This window comes from Xenopus tropicalis, chromosome 1 (genome assembly GCF_000004195.4).
Source record: "Xenopus tropicalis strain Nigerian chromosome 1, UCB_Xtro_10.0, whole genome shotgun sequence".
Taxonomy (NCBI): domain Eukaryota; kingdom Metazoa; phylum Chordata; class Amphibia; order Anura; family Pipidae; genus Xenopus; species Xenopus tropicalis.
Window position 1 is genome coordinate 116,980,110 of NC_030677.2, and position 23,990 is coordinate 117,004,099.

Consider the following 23,990-nt stretch of genomic DNA (forward strand, 5'->3'; position numbering starts at 1 on the left):
TTTTTTATAAAAGCCTTCCATAGTTGGTCACTAAACTACCAGAATGTAATAATAATTAACATATTAATTAATACATTTCATAGCAGTGCCAGAGAAATGGCATCATCTTAAACCAATTATAAGAGTGGCCCTGTTTCAACTTTAGTAAAGCTCTGGGAGTGTGCTCAGTAGGCACTGAAGCTGCAGGAAAAAACATATCAAACTGTAATACAGGTAGGGAACCTGGGGACCAGGGGCTTTCCAGATAAGGGGTCTTTATATCTTAGTTAGGATTTATATCTTAGTTATTATTACAGAGAAAAAGGAAATTATTTTTAAAAACTGAAATTATTTGATTAAAATGGAGTCTATGGGAAATGGTCTTCCTGTGATTCAGAACCTTTCTATATAATGGGTTTCAGGATAACAGATCCCATACTTGTATTTAGAAAGTCAACAATGTGGTTTACTAAGCTGTTTACTTATTGACTTTCAAAAGAAACTGATTTTTAAAACTTGAATTCTAGAAAAACAATACAAAAATAGAGAGCCACTAAGAAAAAAATAATTGTTTACAGTGAATCTGTAGTAATAAGTCAAATCAACTGGACTTGCTGTGTTTTTCTTGAAGACATTCCATCAGTCACCAGTCGGATGACTGGCAAAACATCTTGAAGAAAAACACAGCAAGTCCAGTTGATTTGACTTATTACTACAGATATACCATGACCTAGAAGAATGAGAATCTTCACAAAGATGTGAACTATTTTTTGTAAAGGTAAACTGCTCCTATGGTGTTAACAATTGCATACAGCATTCTATACATTACAGGTATGAGACCAGTTATCCTAAAATGCTAGGGACCTGGGGTTTTCCAGATAAGGAATAAAATAAAATAAAATAAAGATATACCTACAAAAGGGATCCTTCCGTAATTTGGATCTCCGTACTTTACGTCTACCAAAAAACTTTTTAAACATAAAATGAACCAGTATGATATCTTAGTTGGGATTAAGAACAAGGCACTGTTTTATTATTACAAAGAAAAGGAAATACATTTTAAACATCATACAAGTATTTGATTAAAATAAAGTCTATGGGAGATGGCCTTCCTGTAAGTCAGAGCTTTCTGGATAATGGGTTTCTGGATAACGGATCCTATATCTGTATTTGTCAGGCACATTTATATGCTGTGACTTCTCTTATATGAACCTCATCTTCATTTCTATCTTTTTCAAATGTTCCTTACTTACGTTTACTGGAAATGCCATCTTGCTTCTTGCAGTAGCCAAGAAACAAAATGTTGTACAATTGTGTGGGCTATAATTTGCTTACATGAATAACTCATATTTTTATTGCATGGTCCTCTGCATATTAACAGTTGCTTAAGTTGCTGTTTGATGTGTAGTTCTTACAATACAATGAATATCCAAATTAATTTGATTACATATACTGTATAGACTTAATTCTGCATTTTGGCACACCCTATTTCTGTTGTGGTATTGACCCATTATCAAAGCCTGCTCATCTGTATATATTGCATTATTTGATCTTACCTGTGCACTTAAAGTCTCTAGAGGACTTTCAACTCTTGGAAAAGCCATAAGGGGCACCCCTCTTGGATCTTCAGGCTTAGGTTTACACTGAGCTCCATACAGTCCTTTGAAGTTGTGTACAACACATAGCCCCTGGAGATAAAAAAAAAAAAAAACATTTAAGTAAATTAACTGTAGCTAAAAAATATGAATTTCTAAACAAAAGGAAATACATACACTGGGTATCCAGGACATAACAGATTGAAAAAGAAATGTAGAGCAATTTATGTTTTACACTGATTTTCTATCAGTATTGCTAAGCTACATACTCATTATAGAGGACAGATTTATCATCATGAGAAGAATCGTGAACAACCTATCAACAATTTTGATCATAGACAATGAAGGTTTTTACCACATCATACTTTGCAAACACTTTTACACAAATTCTTGAGGGTTGAAAAAATTGAAAAATTTGTTGAAAAATAAGTTGAAAAATTAGTAAATTGGCCAGCAATATATGTTACATTAAAATCAATATCCATGTATAAAATCATGAAAGCATACACTTGTTCAATATAGAATAATCTATTTATAATATATATTAGGGGAATGTATAAAATCATGAAGGAATACACTTGTTCAATATAGAATAATCTATTTATAATATATATTAGGGGAATGTATAAAATCATGAAAGAATACACTTGTTCAATATAGAATAATCTATTTATAATATATATTAGGGGAATGTATAAAATCATGAAAGAATACACTTGTGCAATATAGAATAATACATTTAAAGTATATACAGGTCCTTTTCAAAAAATTAGCATATTGTGATAAAGTTCATTATTTTCTGTAATGTACTGATAAACATTAGACTTTCATATATTTTAGATTCATTACACACAACTGAAGTAGTTCAAGCCTTTTCTTGTTTTAATATTGATGATTGTGGCATACAGCTCATGAAAACCCAAAATTCCTATCTCAAAAAATTAGCATATCATGAAAAGGTTCTCTAAACGAGCTATTAACCTAATCATCTGAATCAACAAATTAACTCTAAAAACCTGCAAAAGATTCCTGAGGCTTTTAAAAACTCCCAGCCTGGTTCATTACTCAAAACCGCAATCATGGGTAAGACTGCCGACCTGACTGCTGTCCAGAAGGCCATCATTGACACCCTCAAGCAAGAGGGTAAGACACAAAAAGAAATTTCTGAACAAATAGGCTGTTCCCAGAGTGCTGTATCAAGGCACCTCAGTGGGAAGTCTGTGGGAAGGAAAAAGTGTGGCAGAAAACGCTGCACAACGAGAAGAGGTGACTGGGCCCTGAGGAAGATTGTGGAGAAGGACCGATTCCTGACCTTGGGGGACCTGCGGAAGCAGTGGACTGAGTCTGGAGTAGAAACATCCAGAGCCACCGTGTACAGGCGCGTGCAGGAAATGGGCTACAGGTGCTGCTTTCCCCAGGTCAAGCCACTTTTGAACCAGAAACAGCGGCAGAAGCGCCTGACCTGGGCTACAGAGAAGCAGCACTGGACTGTTGCTCAGTGGTCCAAAGTATGTCATTCGGAAATCAAGGTGCCAGAGTCTGGAGGAAGACTGGGGAGAGGGAAATGCCAAAATGCCTGAAGTCCAGTGTCAAGTACCCACAGTCAGTGATGGTCTGGGGTGCCATGTCAGCTGCTGTTGTTGGTCCACTGTGTTTTATCAAGGGCAGGGTCAATGCAGCTAGCTATCAGGAGATTTTGGAGCACTTCATGCTTCCATCTGCTGAAAAGCTTTATGGAGATGAAGATTTCATTTTTCAGCATGACCTGGCACCTGCTCACAGTGCCAAAACCACTGGTAAATGGTTTACTGACCATGGTATTACTGTGCTCAATTGGCCTGCCAACTCTCCTGACCTGAACCCCATAGAGAATCTGTGGGATATTGTGAAGAGAAAGTTGAGAGACACAAGACCCAACACTCTGGATGAGCTTAAGGCCGCTATTGAAGCATCCTGGGCCTCCATAACACCTGAGCAGTGCCACAGGCTGATTGCCTCCATGCCACGCCACATTGAAGCAGTCATTTCTGCAAAAGGATTCCCGACCAAGTATTGAGTGCATAACTGAACATAATTATTTGAAGGTTGACTTTTTTTGTATTAAAAACACTTTTCTTTTATTGGGCGGATGAAATATGCTAATTTTTTTAGATAGGAATTTTGGGTTTTCATGAGCTGTATGCCACAATCATCAATATTAAAACAAGAAAAGGCTTGAACTACTTCAGTTGTGTGTAATGAATCTAAAATATATGAAAGTCTAATGTTTATCAGTACATTACAGAAAATAATGAACTTTATCACAATATGCTAATTTTTTGAAAAGGACCTGTATTAGGGCAACGGTTCTCAACCTGTGGGTCGGGACCCCTTTGGGGGTCGAACAAACCTTTCACAGGGGTCGCCTAAGACCATGGAAAATCTGTGTTTTCCGAAGGTCTTAAGAATAATTTTATGGTTGGGGGTCATCACAACATGGGGAACTGTATTAAAGGGTCGCGGCATTAGGAAGGTTGAGAACCACTGTATTAGGGGAATGTATAAAATCATGAAAGAATAAACTTGTTCAATATAGAATAATATATTTACATTATATATTAGGGGAATGTATAAAATCATGAAAGAATGCACTTACAGGTGGAGTTTAAATATTTTTTAATAACAGCATTGTACTATTTTGAGCAGTCATTGATGCTACTGGGATCTAGTTGTACAGACCTATAATGATTGTTAAGGAAGCTTTCTGTTGCATTAAGCATTGGTTGCTGAACTAATCTGGCATTTATGTAATAGCATGGACAAAGTTTGCCCCAGATCAGTAAGTCACATCAATATCAATGTTTGCTTTAAATATGTAGGGGCGCTGCTGCCATAAGGCAGGTTGAGAGTCTTGTCTCAGGCATCAGTGTTGTGGCAAAAAGTCGAAAATTCCAGTTTTAAAATTGAAATTTCGGCACATCTTGTGCAGACAACACAGTTGCAATGCAGCCCCTTGACCCGCTCCCTACTTCAGTGCAGCACAGGGACCAGTATTATCCCTGTCATTATGCTTACTTTAATTCTTTAAATTTAAGAATAATAAAAAATACTTATGACTGGATGGTTTTAGTTACTGGACCAAGTAAAATTAACCTAAGTTTCTGCAAAGCCCTTATCAATTAAAGGGGTTGTTCGCCTTTAAATTCAATTTTAAACATAATGTAGTCATTGATATTCTGAGGCAACTTGCAATAGATTTTACTTTTTTTTTGTGGGTTTTTTCAGTAATTTAGCTTCTTGTTTAGCATCTCTCCAGTTTGGAATTTCAGTAGCTATCTGGTTGCTATGGTCTTGTTTACCTTAGCAACCAAACAGTAGGTTAAATGAAAGACTGGAAAATGAATAGGAGAGGGTCTGACTAGTAGAATAAGTAATAAAAAATGACAATATTAATACATTTGTAAGTACAAAGAGAAATAGTTTTTGGCTGTTGGGGGGTCAATGTCCCCTATTTGAAAGCTGGAAAAATGTAGGAGTGGAAGGCTAATAGTATGAAAACTATAACAATTAAATATTGATGACCAATTGCAAAGTTGCTAGGAATAGGGCATTCTATAGCATATTAAAAGTTAATGTAAAGGTGAACAACCCCTTTAAAAGAAATGTTCCAAATAGAAAGCATGCATACAAATGCCAATTATGCAAAATGTTGTTATGCAAGCAACTGGCATTCGCATCTCTTTATTTGTGGAACTCTAAACCAAACTAACTGGGCAAGTTAATACAAACCCAAATGGAACACATCTTCCCATGTCCTAATTAGCCCTATATTTATCATTTCAATCATTATTGAAGAATATTTCTAGGAGCAATGCACATGCTTGTTTACTGATATGTCTGAATGCGCCAAGATAAACTGGCTTCCAACATTGAACCTCTGCAGTTTAAAAAAAATGGTTTTGTTTAGGGCCCTTGGGTTATATTGAAGCAGAACCAAAAAAAAGTGTGTTGGCAAAATCTTTTTATTAACTTAACATGTTTAATTACTCTTCTTTAACCAGAATATAGCATAAAACACACTTTAAAAAATACATATATACATATGACATTCCTGTTTTTCAACCTAGCTGTACTTACCAAAAATAAAGCTATAGCTGTTCCTAGAATAAAACCACCTATGACATCCACACAGTGGTTCCTATACTCTGAAACACGGTTAAGTCCAGTAAGGAATGCACAGCAAAGAGTGCCAAGACATAGTACAGGCTTCGCTAACCTGCTGCTCTTTGTTTTTATTGTGCTTGTGATGTACATCTGAAAAGGAACAATGCAGTTTCTGTTAACGTAGCACATCAAATGCCATATTGTTTACTAAAGTGCAAGAAAAAATTGTGTATCAGAAAATGACATACGTTGGCAAGTATCCATAAAACCTGATAGATACACCTACATACATCCACAGAGGAATATAAACACCTATATCAAGAATTATCTGTCTACTTATAAGGGAAGAAAAAATAAACATAATTCACTGGGCATCACTTTTACTAAAACCTTTTAAAATACCAGTTGTTATTGAATAAATTACATCAGCAATGAATTACGTATTAGTATGTTGTCATACATAGAGCAGCTTAAAGGAAAGTTTATATCCTTGTTCACAATTTGTAAGGTTCCTTCTGGAGAGAAAAATTGTTCCACTGTACTTGGCTGAGGAGTATGGCACATCCATATATCTTCAGCTACCAGGTATCCCTTGCCAGGGGCATGGGGTGAATATGAATGCAGTACACTGTATGCGGCATGCCAGCACAAGGAATACCTGGGAGCTGTAGAAAGATAAGGTAGCTTCTTTCCCCATCCAATTACTTGGGGTCAGCATCATTGCTTCTATTAGGGGTATAGGACTCCTTATCCAGAATGCTCGGGACCAAGGGTTTTCTGGATAAGAGGTCTTTCTGTAATTTGGATCTCCATACCTTAAGTCTACTAATAAATCAATAAAACATTAAATAAACCCAGTAGGATTGTTTTGCATCCAATAAGGATTATGTATATCTTAGTTGGGATCAATTACAAGGTACTGTTTTATTACTACATAGAAAAAGGAAATCGGTTTTAAAATTCTGAATTATGTGATTAAAATGGAGTCTATGGGATAACGGGTTTCCAGATAAGGGATCCCATACCTGTATTTGATATTCACCAGTGTTTTAAGTTTTCCTTGTCCTTTATTTGGTACTTTCTTATAACCACTAGCCACAGGAATAGCAGCTTAGTTAGCAAGGTTCTGTTTTACTTTTACAAAGAAAAAAAAATTAGAATTGTTTGCTTAAAATGGAGTCTAAGGGAGATAGCCTTCTGGATAACACATTTCTGGATAAGTGATCCTATAGGTATAATTTGTAGCAATTAAGCTGTTCTGTGCACCTGGTTCTTTATTATATTTAAACACACATAATAAATAAATAACATTTTTACCAAGCACAGTAACACAAAGGCACTGTAATAAATGGAGTAAGTGCTTACTTATATAACGTAAACGTGAATTGCCTTGCTAAACACAGAATAATGACATCAATAAACACCATTTAATTAATTAAACCAATTAATTTAATCTTTTACTGGTTATTCATAACTATTTTGCATATTGTAAAAAGTATATTATTTGAATAAAATACATATTTGTAAAAAAAAATGTACACTTATTTCTACCTACATGGATTCTAGCTAGTTTAACAAATGTCCACTAGAGGTCAGCTTTGCTTTGTGTCATTTGTATGGTATATCTTCAAAAACGCTGGAAAAGAGTTATCATTATTATTTATTTTATAACAGTCACAAAGATGTATACTGTGAGCTATCTTTAAATACTGCTTAATACTGTTTAATTATCAAAGCCACCTTTTATATATAGGAATCTGAGGTCTGTGCAGAAGGGCAGAAACAGGGCGCCCTGTGGATGTTTCAGAGAGAAAAGAATTGCTTTACAGCTGCACTTACCGTTGCATACAATGCAGAGTAAATACTTAGAGCAGCATGTTTGGATGGAAAAGACCTTCTTGCTTTCTCTATGACTTCAGGGTCCCCAGTGCAGATGTTTGCACTGTTGATAAACTGATGGTAAATGAGACAGTCTGATGCAGTGTAGTTTGGTTTGCACACGGTCAAAAAATAAGGAGTCAAGTTTCCTGTGACTACCTGACCTGCATTAACGAAAATGTCAGTTGCAAAAAGTCCAAATGCAAAAACACCTGTGAATAATAAAGAAGAAGGAATGAGTTAACCTTGCAGTGACTTAGGGTCAGATTTACTAAAATGCTAACATTTCTCTTTCTTCTTTTTTTTTTTAACTATGTTTTTATTTATTTTCAAGACATATCAAAAACACATAATTAAGACATAGCAAAATCTCATATTTTAAAAAATTTGATTAAACTCATTTCCACGAATGTCCGATATTTACTTAAAAATCCAAACTAAAAAATGTCCATCCGGGAAAAAGTTGCAGAAACTGCAACTTTTTTGAATTGTTGCACCAAAAACTCGAAATATATTCTAACATATAAAACCCTTTGTACTTTATATAATATTTCCTTTTTTTATCTAGACTGATTTCTGACACATACATACAATATATACAACAAACATGAAAACTGGCTCAAAATTATGTCATGGAATATTTATTACCCAAAGAAACTTAGACAGTCTAGGTAAAACACAGTTTGGTTAATTGAAGCTAAGCACTATATTTCGCCATTGTGATCATCCTTAATGTTTGGTCACTACTGACCTTAATCAGGGACAAACAAAATGTGTTCCAGCTGCAGATCTTTATTATATTTACTTTGGGCACTGATTGCCCTATCCATACACATTTCTATACGTAAACATTGGCAGAAATCTGTGATACTGTGGACAATGGCAATGAATGTGCAACATAGAATAGCTTATTAATTACATTTCAAGAGCAATCTAACACTGTTCCAGTAGGAAGCATATCTGATTGGGTTAATGCTTATTTTATGCCTAAAGGCATTTCAGTACACTCCATCCTACATTCTATCAATGGCAGCATGCCAGACATCAATTCATTAGAGAAGGCTAATGTTCAAGGACATTTCAAAGTTGCTTAAATGGACTCTAAAATGTGTTAATAAGTAAATGAAAGTTAGCATTCAAGTCAGAATCTTGTTTCTCATCTACGAAAATGCAGATATCCAAACTGACAGACTAGTCCTAAAACACTACTCTAAATCATTGTTTGCTAAAAATGTAATTCTGTCTATAACTACAACCTGGTCTTAATGGAACTATTTCAGCAAAAAAAGGCAAGTGGTTTAAAATTGTCTCTGACTACTATTTTGCACTATGTCCAGAAGTGTCCTTCTGGACATAGTGTATCGTATTGGTCAGAGATTGGTTCAGACCTATGGGTTCTGAGGACAGACATGAGATATTTATCCATTCCTCTACAAATGTTTCCTTTCCAATTCAGCAGATCAAATTCCCTTATTCATAGGAATCAAAGAATGTTTTAAATATCAAGAACTGAACACTCATTTCCAAACTCATTTCCACGAATGGCAGTCATTTATCAAAAGATCAGAACTAAAAAACCTCAATTGAAAAAAGTTGCAGAAAAGTCATGAAAACTCTATGGACTTGCTGCACAAAAACAGCAACTTTTTCGTATTGTTGCCTGTGTCAAAAACCCTTGAAAAACCACTAAAACCATGAAGCAAAGAGGGATCTTCAAGTGGTAAAAGAGACACATGCCATTGCCTTCTTTTTAGGGTTTGGAATTGTAAGTTTTGTTGCATAATAAATTGCAACAAATTCGTGGGGCCTATTTTGCAAAATAGGGTTTTCGGCAACAAAAGGCCTGACACGAAAAAATGCCTTAGTAAATGCCCCCTCTAAAATCTAAATGTTTTTAAATGGAAGACATCAAGGACCTTCCCATGACCCTGTTATCATAGATTTACTTAGCATACACTTTTACATTCAGTCCTTATATGCCCTGAACTATATGGTTCATATACAACTAAAGGAATCACCTGCTTGGTGTACCTAGCTTGTAGCTTGTACAACACAATTGCAGCAATCATCGCAAAGGCACTTTTTGGATGCCCTGTTGCTTAACTGAAAGGTACAAAATACTGCTGATCACTATTTTATGAGTTAAGTATGTTGTATCACTAACAAACCTGTGATGGCTACCATTTGCACAAGCAAAGCACAATAGACAAAATTACAAAATAACAGAATATGTTTTACAATGCCTATATTAGACACAGCTCTCCTGTTAATGGGTCAGTTTTAACTGTTATGGTAAATATTAAATAGTGTATTAAATAACGATTAATTTCTATACACCATTAAGCATCATTCGACGAAGTGTGTTTTAGAGACTGATTCTTACCTATAAAACGTATAATCCTCCTAAAAAGGGGATTCAGGTAACAGCACTCCCCTGTCAAAATCATTTTTTCTTGAACGATCAGATTTTCTCTAGTTGATTTGATGAAGTATGTAGTCACCTCACCAATAAAAATCTAAAAAAGAAACGTCAAATTGTTACTTACAAATGTGTAAAACACATACAGCAACTGTACATAAGATTACTGAATGTCAGTACCCTTTGTATTATATGTATTCAAATTAAATGCAACAAATTACATAAAATTGTTGCCCAATGTGCATGGATATTCAGAATATAGTTAATATAAGTTAACATGCCCTCATCTAACCTCATTTAAAGTAATTTCTTTTAGAAAATCAAAGTTAAATAAAGGTGCCAGATTGAATTTGATGAGCAAAGCTTATCTCCTACCTCAATTCCAGATTTTGCCATAGAGCCAACTGCAATTCGATGAGAAAAACTTCTCACTGTTTATCTCATCAAAACTATATTGCAGTATATAGGGAAAAACAGAACTGAATTAGGAGAAAAGTTTTTATCCTCAAACTGAATCTCACACCTTATGTTTTCATGTGATAAAACATATCATAGCATCTTCTCATGGAATAGAATCTGGCCCATTGCGTGTAGTTGTTACTTCTGTTTACTTGTCATTCATCAACATGTAGGCCGAATTGATGGAGGTCAGGCCGTGTATGGCCACCTATAGAACTTTCTGTGTTACATAGAAAGCCAAATATGTGCAATACATTTTTAAGACAATTTAGAAGATGAATAACTTACAATTGCTGTTGGCGTTGCTGCCAGCACACAGTACAATACCAGCGGGGAAATAAAACTTTCATCCTCAGTTCCTGGGTATGGTTTCATAAGATTCCCATCTTGGCAGAAAAATCCTTGTATGTGAACTTGAAAAGTATCCGTGCACTCGAAATAGTATGAAAGCAGAACAGTCCCGGCCATGATAACAAGCTGAAAATAAAGCATGGTACATTACATACAGATTAACAGAAGTAGCTTCTCCTGAGAGCAATTCCCATGGGCCAGTACTTTCCCCATCACTCAGTTACTTTCCATGACAGAGGCAGTTGTGTTAGTACGTTTGCAAATGCCATACAAGATCTGTTGCATAAGCCGTTTGGCAAACAGCTTTAGTGAAAGCCTCTAATCGAACATAGCCTTTACTCAGCTTCGCAGACAGATATGTGCATTAATCAACCACTTCATCAAAGGGCATTTGAGTGTCAGGCAGGATATCCAGATCAATGTAGCTACTGGCAATGTATCTGATTTTGACAACAGAAAATAATGCACACTCCAGTTCTGCATCTAACAGGCAGTATTATTCTGCAGTCACATTTTTACAGATATAAACAAAAAACCCAATGAAAAAAAAAGAAATATAAGATATGTTAGTAATTTACTAATCTAAACTAAATTTATATCATTACATAAAAACAGAAACGCAGAAATAATGGAAAACTCTTAAACCCAAAACTAAAATAATAGCAATAATCTTTTACTTCTAGAATATACTTGACACCTCATCATATTTAAAAAAAATATATTGGTTTAGCACTGTAATACAATACCAGGGCAGTCATGTTATATTTAATTAGATGAATTAGATGAATGCATGTATTTATCCTATTTGTTTCCTTCGTCCTACAGCATAAATGTGTTTCTATCTATTGTCTACATAAATAATCTTACAGTAGGATCTATAGGGCCTGTTTCAATTTAATGAGAAAGACCTGTCTCCTAATTCAGTTCCAGGTTTTGGCCCATTGTTTAGTATAAGCCTGAAACTAGACAGTTTGACATACCTACAATGGCTGACAGGATAGATTTGGAAACATTTATGCATGATGGGCCAGATAAGAAATCTCCATATGTTTTCATAGACTTTTATTACTTTTTAAGCTAACCCAGGAGAAAAGTGAATCGTCCATTTGCTGGTCCACAGCAGTGCTTTTGTATGAAGCAGCCTTTATTTTGCTTTTAGTATCATTAAATGCCATGATCACATCAACTACTTTTTTTTATATTTCTTTATTTTCAATCAATCATGTCAACCACTTTAAGATAAACCAAAGTATTCCTTTATTCATAATTTAAAAAAACTGATTAGCGAAAGCTGCATGTTTATCAAAGAGCAACAGAAAAAGGAACATTTCTATTTTTGCCCTTAAAATATGTTTACCTGACTATGAAGCACAATTTAGAATTCAAAACTTTTCGCTGTATATTTGCAATTTTGAGAAAAAGTCGATTTTTTTGCATGTTACATGCTTTTGATGGTACATGCTGTTTTATCTGTCGAGTACCATTGAGTCCTATGGAGGCTTAGAATAGTAGAGGAATAGGGTAATCAGTGAGAGCCTGCCCCTTTTCGTGTTTTCTATTTCACCCAGTTTCAAGGGGAAGTTAATAACATCATTGTTTTGTAGTTTACCCAGTTTCAAGTGAAACTGAAACACTGATATGCTCAAAGCTGCATAAGCTATCATACAACACATTAGACCCGTGTTGAACTTTTTCCAAAGTACGGAGTGATTATCCCATATACTGCATTTTCCCAAGAGAGATTATTTTAACATAAGGATTCAAAAACAAATTACTTGAGATTCTGGGCAGTCTCCAGCTTTATGATAGACTAATGCTTTGATTTTACATTGTCTCATCTATGAACATTACTTTTATGGCTACCGCTATATCAGTGGGCTGATTACTTATTAAACTATATGTAAATTATTTGTGCAATAAGGGTTATTAACACTTATAAACAGAATCTTTGCCTGCTTTCCTGGAGAACTGATTACTCTCTATCTCTTTTCCTAGAATTTACGCCGTTTTGGCCCTGCCCCCTGGGAAATGTAAAATCCAGGTACTACTGTAAATTAACTAAGGTTAACTTTGGCCCCCTCAGATTATAGCTGAGGGTGCCATTATCAGGAATATGCAATAAAAGCCTTTCCTGCACATACTTTTTGTTTGGTACAGCATATTTATTTATAAAATGTTATTTTTATCCCTATGATGTTATTATTGCTATATAGTAGAAACAAATATATCCCACATTCAGTCTCACACACACAGTCACACACACACCAGTTAGTCTTTGTTAGATGCGGATCATTCCTTTTCTGAGTACTTTGTCAGATTTCATCCTTCTTTTCTTGTGGGTCACTGAATTCATTTGGAAAAAGGTTAAAATGCATTGACCAATCTTTCTGCCTGGAAAATGCAATAAGCTTCCGCTTTGCTAGGTAGTTACTTTCAAAGTTTCACATCTTTGGCAAGCTTGTGGCAGATTGAAAGTGTGTAGTGGAATATAGACAGAGTACAGTGGTACAACTAATGGCTGATGGTTGGCATAGATTTCAGTCTCTGCCATGACCTGTAGCAAATGGAAAATAAGCACACATATGTTACATGAGCTTCTTGCACATAATTAATTCTATGTCCCCAAATGTCTTGTGTATAAAATCCTTACATATGATATTACAAAAAATGTGTGTGTGTGTGAATATATATATATACAGTATATATATATATATAGAGAGAGAGAGAGAGAAAACAAAGGACTCAGCACTTGCCGGACATAATGAAAAAATCAAAATAATTATTGTGCAAGATCAATATTTCAGTCAAATGTTAGGACCTTTCTTCATCTTGAGAAAGATGAGGCATTTTATTTATTTTTGGAGTGTGCCCATATACATACATATATATATCTGGTTAGTGAAGATAGGCACAAACATGGAGTTTACTTTTGAGGCCAAATTTAACAAGGAGTATTTTAGTGGTACTTCACATAAAGTTATATAACAAACATAAATCATTTGGCATCCGATTTTCCAAAGCCAACAAGTCACCAAACTATAACCTAATAGGTCTGTATAGGTTTAGTCATATTTATGAAGATGGATTTGCGCTGTTGCCTCACTTTGTCTTGTTTAATCGTGATACTCTCAAAACTATTTATTAAGCTCTTGTAAACTACAATATTGTAAGTGGTTGTTGAATTACTGATAAAACAATATTTTGGGCCTTTTTCTCAAAACCATATTTGATCACCAGGTGCACCGACATACTGAATCTTAACTACAGAATCTTTTCAAACTAGTGGCCCTACATGGCATCAGGGACAGCCCTGTCTTGCAGATAAGAGATACAGCTAAGGGCTCTGGCACAGTCGCGGGCGACTAATCTCCCCGTGTGCCAGAGCCCTTATGCTACATTAGCCAAATTATGGGTGGGCGGAATTTAACAATAGGTATAGTAGTCTAAAACAACCTATGAGCAGATAACATTTACAATATAAAAGCAAACATTCCATTGTCTGGTATGGTATGTATTACCAGACGAAGATCAAACTTTGTTTTGATTCTAATAAATAAGTCCCTGTAAGTTTGAACCAAACAGAAATACTTATATTTCTGTAGGTATCTTAATTTAACCATGACATAGTATGATTACTAGAATAAAATAATGCACATTTCCACTAGAGGTCAGGAAAGATCCATTGATGGACTGTGTGAGACTAATGGATGAAGCAAATTATACATACATTTTACACCATATTATAGACATTTTAAATTAAATACACCTTTTAAAATTCTGCCTCTAATAGATGCTAGTCTGTCACATACAATATGTAACAGCTGCAGAAAAGCTTCCAATGCTAAAAAGAAGAATAAAACTGTGTAAATATGAAATAGCATGATGAGCCTTACATAATCTAAACAGAAAATAAACTGAACATCATTTGCTGTGGCTAAGAGACTTTGATGAAGTGATGTGTGGACTAGTTTCCCTGGTCACAGTAGGGATATAAATAGCATTACAGTCATACAGTATCTGTGTTCCTAGGGGAAAAAATCAGTTTTTTTAAAAGACTTCAGTAGGAAATTCTGATGTTATTTAACATTCTGTCTTACAGATCTTCGGAATCCTGCAATTCCCTGCACATGTGATGTCAATAAAGAAAGGAACATCACAGGGCAATGCATTGTGGGTTAGGTAGTTTCTGTATGTTTTTGTAAACTGTGGAAAAGTTGTTACAATTTGTACCATCAGTGTTTCAGTCCCTTCTCCCCTGCCAAGGTTTCAAATAATGCAGAAAGAGAAGAACTGTTTTGCATCTGGATTTCAGCATATAAAAATGGCATTTACTAATTTGTATATTAGGGGTTTCTGTGTTTTGGGAGGCTCTTTAACAAATTTTGGTTTAGAAGCCAGTCCCCTTTTAATCAGAATACCACAAACTTGTTCTTCTTTCACAGGGTGCCCATGCTGCACTGTGGAATGCAGACATCTTTATTTTTTCCCCTCAAGTGGTAGGTAGCAAGTGGGACATTTAATTTGCTATCTGGAGCTGTGGGTTTTGTAGTGAGAGCTGAGACTATTCCCTGCAATTTGGGACAACTCGGAGGTATCATTTCTTGCTCTTTATGTGATCTACAAATCATGCCTTTCAGGGTGCCCTCTTACTGTTTTCTCCTCAAAAACCACAATGGATTTGTGAAGAGAATTTCTGGGAAATCTAGTCAGGGCTGTGTGCCTTATACACGGAAGTGCTGGAACTTTTCATCCCCACACTACAGGGCCTATTTATCAAACTGTGCAAAAAAATCTTATCAAAAAGGCGATCAAATACACCACACATCACCATCTGATTGATAAGTATTCTCATGTATAGAATAGGTTATTTATCAAGTAGTATGTATTCATTTTCAGTGTAGCAATTATCTTGAAAATTCTGAGTAGAAAATGGTGGCTATCCATGCCACTTTTTTTACTTTGTTCGTTACCATCAGAACGTAATCACCGTAAATGTAACAGAGTAAAATAACATAGTTATATATGGTGATTAGTTGGCATATATTATACAAGCTTTATAAATATACTATTTATTTTACACTGATTTTTACACCATTTTCTGGTGTAAATAACTTTACACAGCATGCTACATAGGTCTCAAGGGCTATTATTTTTAGAATTACTTTTAATTGCAATAGTTTTCATGAACTAAAAGTGGACCTAAAAAGAATTCTACATTGTTCTGCACACAGTTACTAATTAAAGGAGAATTCCCCAAAGTGACAAAATATGTTGCTTTTGTGTATTATGCTTGGAATATTAGAATATTAGCAAATTAATTTAGATAGCTTATTGCCATCACAGGGCTCATTTCCAATGCAAGGCACAACATTTCATATATTTAAATGCTGTTCAAGTGTGTCCAAAATGCTAGTTTACTGCACTTTTAAATTTGGTAGAAGGGAACACGAACATAAGGTAGATCAGGGACTAATACCTGCTTTAAGGTAGATTTAATTTTTAGGACTCCTTTTTTTGTGTTGGGCCTACACATGACTTTATAGCATGTGGGGATGTCTGCTTTTATGCTGGAATTCTTGGGTGAAAAAGCTGCATTGTGATACAGGCCCAGACCCGATCCCCGCAGGGAGCTCCATTGATCCGCTGGTCTCCCAGACGGGTGTTGGGGGCCCCCCCGCAGGGTATGTGTGTATAGGCAGTGGGGGCCATTGGGGGGTGCAGGGGCAGAAGCACAAGCCACGGTGGGCCCTGTACCCCCCAGCACAGTTACTGGCATGGGAGTTAGCTTGGGGCCGAAAATTGGACCACCCTCAAACAGAGACTAAGGGGCTGATTTACTAACCCACGAATCCGACCCGAATTGGAAAAGTTCAGACTTGAAAACGAACATTTTGCGACTTTTTCGTATTTTTTGCGATTTTTTCGGCGTCTTTACGAATTTTTCGTTACCAATACGATTTTTGCGTAAAAACGCGAGTTTTTCGTAGCCATTACGAAAGTTGCGTAAAATCGGCCGATTTTTCCGTAGCGTTAAAACTTACGCGAAAAGTTGCGCCTTTTTCGTAGCGTTAAAACTTAAAAGGTGCGAAGTTTCGCGTAAGTTTTAACGCTACGTAAAAAGCACAACTTTTTGCGCAAGTTTTAACGCTACGAAAAATCGCCAGATTTTACGCAACTTTCGTAATGGCTACGAAAAAATCGCGTTTTTACGTAAAAATCGTATTGGTAATGAAAAATTCGTAAAGACGCCAAAAAAATTGCAAAATACCGATCATTACGAAAAAAACGCAATCGGACTCATTTCGACCCGTTCGTGGGTTAGTAAATGTGCCCCTTAGTGCGGTCATACACATCTGGATGCACTCAATGGACCATGTTGCCTGGCTGCACTTAGTAGGCCAACAGTTAGCCAATGGCTACAAGCGCACTTACTTTTGCTGAAACCCACTTGCAGGAGAACCAAAGGGGCATTACAAACCACTGAGGGATAGGACAATTGATAACCATACATTTAAAAGTTGGCAGGGAATGGCCCATAGATAGAAAGTGTCTGGCAACAGGTTGCACTGCGTGCTTTCCTTCACAAACTTTGTAATCGCTGACCGGTGGTCTCTTAGCGTGTTAATTGTCCCACATAATAGAGACCACAGGGGCACACAATGATATACATTACATAGGAGGAAGTATTTAATAACAGAATTAATAACATCCCCACTATTGGGCACAACAACCCTGAGTTTTGCAGCAAGTGATGTGGGATATTGAATCATTGCTCATTTGACTTGATATTATTGGTAGTGGAACAAGTGGGAAAGGTCCTGGCAGCATTGAAAGTGGAGATATCTAAGACAGAAGAAAAATACCTAGATCCTTAGGGCTGACAAATCCACAAACTGGCTAGAAAAACCTCAATTAAATTGTTGATAATTATAAGCAGGACCTGACTAATTTCAAACAGAACAAGCTAAGAAAGGTCTCTGAGGACTATAAGCAAAGGCGAGTGTATGGTTGGCTCTTGGGGCTCAAGTCAGACAATAACAGACCAGTTAATATCAGGAAGAAAAGACTGCCAAGGTCATTGCAAACAGTGGACAGTTCAGACCAGTTGACAGACTCTGGGGTAGACCCTAAGATTGACAAAGCAGGGATCACAACCCGCTCCAGATTAGATTAGGTGAGCAATTTTTGTTGGCTAGGGGACTTCCCTTTATACCACATAGGGACCCTGATCCTCTCAATACACTTGTGGATATTCAGAAATTCCAACGTAAACTAAAGCTCAACGAGCACTTTAGAGATTCCAATATCAGTAGTGTACCCAGGTTAAACCCAAAAGCAATTTTGATCCCCCAAACACACCAGCCTCTGTATATTTAGTAAACTACTTTCCAAAGAAATGGGGGCTGCAGTTAAGCATACAAAGTCATACCCTACTCTTACAGTGGAAGAGAGGTCAGCCATCAAAACACTAGTTGATGATAGAGATTTGGTCATCAGACCTGCTGACAAGGGGGGTTCCATAGTCCTGTTAGACCACTCCTACTACAAGCAGGAACTACTCTCACAATTGGCAGGTGGCAATACATATCATAGTTTACCTAGAGATCCTACACAGACTTTTAAAAAGACTGGATGGCAAATTAGCCCTTGTCCTGGATTGATCAGAATACCTTATTTTATCTTACTAAAGACTTCCCTCACATCCCGATTATATATACAATCCCTAAGGTTCACAAGTCATTGTCTGCCCCCCCCTCCCCGGGTGACCAATTATCTATGCAGTTGGCTCCCTTTTTCAGAGCAATGTGCCCTCCTATACAAGGGACTCCACACATGTTATTAACATTCTAAGGAATTTCCCAGGAATGTCTTTTGGCCACCATGGATGTTAGCAGTCTATATACTGTGATCCCCCATGAATTGGGAATTCATGCATGTAGACTTGCACTGGGAAGTAGAACTGACAAGTCAGTACCCACTTTGTTTTTGATTGAATTATTGGAATTGGCACTTACTAGAAACTACTTTCACTTTGAGAACAGGTTCTTCTTCCAACTGTCCAGGGACGGCTATGGGAAGTACGTTTGCACCCTCATTTGCCAACCTGTTTACGGCCATGTATGAACAGGAATATTTGATACCAAAACAAGGTCTGACTTGCTATTATATTCATGTTATATCGATGATCTGCTGTTGATTTGGAAAGGCAATGTGGACCTTTCATAATTACCTCAATCATCTTGACAGCCCCATCAGACTGACACTTACAGTAGGTTTGACCCACACATTATTGACTTCCTGGATCTACAGATCTTTAAAACAGGAAACAGATTAGGGACTAGACTTTTTCGCAAACTGACTGATCGTAATACTCTTCTGCATCCTGCCAGTAACCACCCCCCTTCCACTATCCAAGGGATCCCTTACTCACAATTTCTTCGGACTATTAGAAACAATAGTGATCCTGTTAGTCCCGGTGCAGCAAGGTCGGAGGAGGGGCTGCATGACCCAGCCCAGCATCACTTGCGGGGATAGGTCAGTTTAATCTAAAGGGGGGGGGAAGGTGGGGAGGAGAGAATATATACAGTAGGACTGCTTATCCACCATTTTGTGAGATAACAGCAGAGGAAAGGTCCCCACCCACCCTCCCTTAGCTGGGGTTGGGGTCAGTGTTTTCTGCAGGCCCGGATTTGTGGAGAGGTCACAAAGGCCCGGGCCTAGGGCGGCAGAAGTTTAGGGGCGGCATGCCGCCCCGCCGCAAGAAAATTTTTAAATTTGGCTCCCATACGGAGCAGTCAGGACCTCTCCCCACTGCTCCTTATGGGAGTTTAAAGTAGCGCATGCGCACTCGCGGGGGGTTATCGCGCGTTCGCGCATGCGCACTGGGGGGGGGGCGCGTTTGCGCATGCGCACTGGGAGGGCGTGTTTGCGCACGGGTAGAGGGGGGGCGACGTACAGGGGCGGCCTCGGGGCGCCCACAACAGAAATCCGGCCCTGGTTTTCGGTTCGGTAATGTTTGCAGTTATTAAATTGATGTATTGGTATTTTACATGTTACAAGTTTGTATTCAATTTTTGCACTGTTTGTATTTCTAATTAAATCTGTGGCCATTACTATTCCAACAATGATATCGTCATACAGTTTTTATTGGTGAGTGAGGTGAGCAAGTGTAGGTGGATGCGGGAGTCATGTGACTGCACATATTCAACTGGAGAACACATTGAAGAGGTTTTTGGATAGGGGTACTTGGACAGAGAAATACTTAAAGGACAATTACAACGCGCAACACAATTTTCACAGGATGATTTGCTGAAAGTGGGAACCAATACTGATCAAGCCCACTAGTCTTTTCTTTTTTCTACCACATATTCTTCAGTAACTAAGAACCTATATAAGTATATTTCAAGGAATTGGGCCAATATTGATCAATATGGACAAAACTTTATCTTTACACCAGGCTCCCAAACCCATGATAGGTTATCCGCATGACAGAAATTTAAGAGACAAGACAATTAACACACTAAGAGACCATATTGGGAATCACCAGTCAGCAATTAGTAAGGCTCTGAAGGAAGGCAGGGCAGTGCAACCTGTTGCCAGACACTTTCTATCTATGGGCCATTCCCTGCCAACCTTTAAATATATGGTTATCGATTTTCAACCATCCCTGCCTAGAGGAGGCATTAGGGAATTGGCACTATTACAGAGAGAAACTTGCTGGATTTACAAATGTGATACTGTTTCACCTTGTGTACTTAATAAAACATTACCATTGAATTGTTTTGTTTGAACTGTTACTTACAGTTGTTTATATCAATGTTTTATTTTGGTATTGTTCTATTTATTCTATATTAGTACTTGTGTTCTTTATTTGCTATTCTCTTTGGGATTCCGGTTAATGTGTCCTAGTGGTTTGTAATGCCCCTAATTTTGGTCCTCCTGCAAGTGGGTTTCAGCAAAAGTAAGTGCCCTTGTACCCGTTGGCTAACTGTTGGCCTACTTAGTGCAGCCTGGCAACATGGTCCATTGAGTGCATCCAGATGTGTATGACCGCACAAAGTCTCTGTTTGAGGGTCCTGGGAGCACTGAGGGTGGTCCAATTTTGGGCCCCAAGATAACTCCCATGCCTGTAACTGTGCTGTATTTGTTGCCTATGCAGAGTGCACTGGGCATAACTAGGAATAGGCTTGCCTCTGTTCCAATGACTTGGCATTGGTTGGCAGTGTTTCCCGCCAGCAACACAAGTGATTGCTATGCACACAGTGACTAGCAACGGCACACAGCTTGGGCTCTTTACAGATGCTGGGTGCACATTTACCAATACAGGACTAACCACAAGGAATGTTTGTTGCCACGGGCGGTTATATTGTTCCACCTGAGGGGGCACAATCCATGCAAAGATGGTCAGTAAACGGTTCCATTTTGCCTTTTCCAGTCTGCTGTTTTTCCTTTTTCTAATAGAAGCCTAATAGAAGATTACGGGCGTCCCTGCAACGGAGGAGGCGGCGGGTGTCCCCGCCGTCCCACTAGACCACCAGGTATCGTTACATTGATTTTATGAAAAGAGGGTGGGCTGAGTTCTGGGCTGTACTCAGTGTTTGGCTGGTATTGATGTGGATTTTTGTTATGTGGTATAGGAAGACCTGCGCTAGTTTGCAGCCAGTCAGAAACCTTGTGCAAGTAGCATTACTTAGATGTAAGAGATAGGTGCTGAATTGGTGCAGTGAAATGCATGAGGATTCAGCAATGCAGCAGAATGTTATAACTTGGCTCATTGCCGGAGTATTTCTCAGAAATCATAAGATCTGAATTAATGTAATGCACCACACAGAAGTAAAACTGCCTGCCAATGAATATTGATATCATTTAAGCAAATTAACACAATTGTAAACTTGCTGTAATATAAGCAGGCATTTCCCCTCATATGTACTAGCTAGAGTACATTGCCAGCTCCTTAAAGGGGGGATTGAGATTTTAACTGATAATTCCAACACCCTCTGTTCTAATACTGTTCTAATTCATAGTGGGAATAAAGCTCATTAATTTCCTTAAATGCATCAATGAATACCGCACACCTTAATGTCTTGTTCCCCTTTTAAAGGAAATCATTTTTTACAGCCATTAAGTATAGAAAGTGTGATGTTGGCAAACAATGACTTTATAAATAGCCTATAAAACAAATTACTCATTTTATGTGTTTCTATTGGGCTCTTTAAATGTCACACTAACTTATTAGCAGGAGTAACCTCTAAAATTTCTCCATATTACAGAGAGAAGCTGTATCACTGGGCAAAATTTTTTGCGGCAAATTTCTGTGTTTCGATTTTCTTGTGAAACGGGTGCAAAAAATTGCTGCGTAGCAATTCGCCTCTTGACAATTTTTTTTTATCCACGTCGTTTTCAACGCTTTGCAAATATTTCTCTGTTTCGAGAATATTTCCAAAGATTTGTGAATTTTTTGGCAAAACGAAACGGGACATATTTGCTCATCACTAATATTGTGCTGTTTCCACACTTACTAATAACCAGTAGCAAACATGTAACAGAGGGTACATGGACCCTGTCAAATCAAGACCCTGACTGCATAAGAAAGAAGCATATATTCCTGTGAAAAGTGAGTTTGAGCAGATCTTGGGTGGGGTTTGTATGGATAGATTGTAAGCTCTTTTGGGCAGGGCCCTCTTCACCTCTTGTATCGGTTATTGATGGCTTTATATGTTACTCTGTATGTCCATGTATGTAACCCACTTATTGTACAGGGCTGCGGAATATGTTGGCGCTTTATAAATAAATGTTAATGTAAAATGTAATGTAATAGGGACCAGGGATGTGTGGATTAAGGGAGTTGCCATTGGGTGATTTGAGGACTAGTGTATTTATACAGTATACAAAGTGTATTATTCCTTGAAAATCAGTAGGCAATACAAAGCCTCCAAACTACAGCTCTGTACTACAGTCCTGTTTGCAAAGCATACATACTGTAGTAAAAATTTTCATTTTACTGCTTTACCACTCCACACCAATTCCATTACAATTTTCTATTACCCTCCCACTGAGAGCTCTATGAACCTAATTGTTTAGTCATTCATGACGGTCACAGTTGCTGCTTTCTGAAAATATCTCCACCATTTAACTGAGTATGAGATTCACTCTGTTAATGTTGTGCAATGGATTTTGCTTAGATGGTCCAAGTAGCAGCAGGTAGTACGTTCAGGTTATGCATTATATTAGTATTTAATTAATAACTCATTAATAAGGCAGATAGAATAGTATTATGTATCTGTACAGCAGGACTGAAACTAGGAGGGACAGCATAGGCACCTGTCAAAAGTGCTAACATTTAAGAAAAGTAAAAGCTGGTGAGTTTCTATAGAAGTCAATAGAAATTGTCTCTAAAACTGTGGTTCTCAACCTTTCTAATGCCAGGACCCTTTAATACAGTTCCTCATGTTGTGGTGACCTCCAACCATAGAGGAGCGGTGTTTCGGTTCCTAAGACCATCGGAAATATGTGTTTTCCGATGGTCTTAGTCGAACCCCAGTGAAAGGGTCGTTCGACCCCCAGATGGGTCCCGACCCACAGGTTGAGAACCGCTGCTCTAACACCTTTAGTTGTTTATTTATTTATCTACCAGTTTATTAAAACAGTTGAAATTTTCAGACTATGGAAGAATGTGAATCTTAGTGGCATGCAACTTTTTGCCACATAAAAACAGGGCCGTGACTATTCACATTGTTTTGGCAATAGAAAAAAAATGCAAGTAAAAAATGCAAAACGTTCTGTTTTTTTTTTACACATTTTTTTCCTGGAATGTTTATAAATATGTCCCGAGGGTTATACTGTATTTATCATGCTGTGTAAAAAGTGCAGTGAAATACTTCCGGTGATGTTGCTCATAGCAGCCAATCAGATTATTTGCTTTGGTTTTCTAACTGTTGAAATCTAATTGCGGATTGGTTGCCCTGGGCAACATCACCGGTAATGCTTCATTCCACTTTTTACACAGCATGATAAATATACCCCTGATTGTATTCTTTTGTAGGAATGAGCAATTGTGTCAGTGTGACTTTAGCCTTAAACAGTAGTGTTCATTTGCGTTCACAAGCACAGTGGGCAACTTGCCCTTTTCCCCACATTGAGTTGCAAGTAAAACCACTTTAAGGTAC

General features: G+C 37.4%; 1 protein-coding gene across 3 annotated transcripts in view; it reads right to left on the reverse strand.

Moving 5' to 3' along the window:
• Positions 1-23,990, reverse strand: part of plppr1 (phospholipid phosphatase related 1) — a 66,689-nt gene that overhangs the window by 1,967 nt on the left and 40,732 nt on the right. For all 3 annotated transcript variants that reach the window (XM_012964809.3, NM_001102900.1, XM_031901608.1), the window contains 5 exon segments: positions 10,762-10,950; positions 9,979-10,111; positions 7,557-7,807; positions 5,691-5,867; positions 1,536-1,667 (listed from right to left, as the gene is read on the reverse strand). In XM_012964809.3, coding sequence (XP_012820263.1) covers positions 1,536-1,667; positions 5,691-5,867; positions 7,557-7,807; positions 9,979-10,111; positions 10,762-10,950 — 882 coding nt within the window.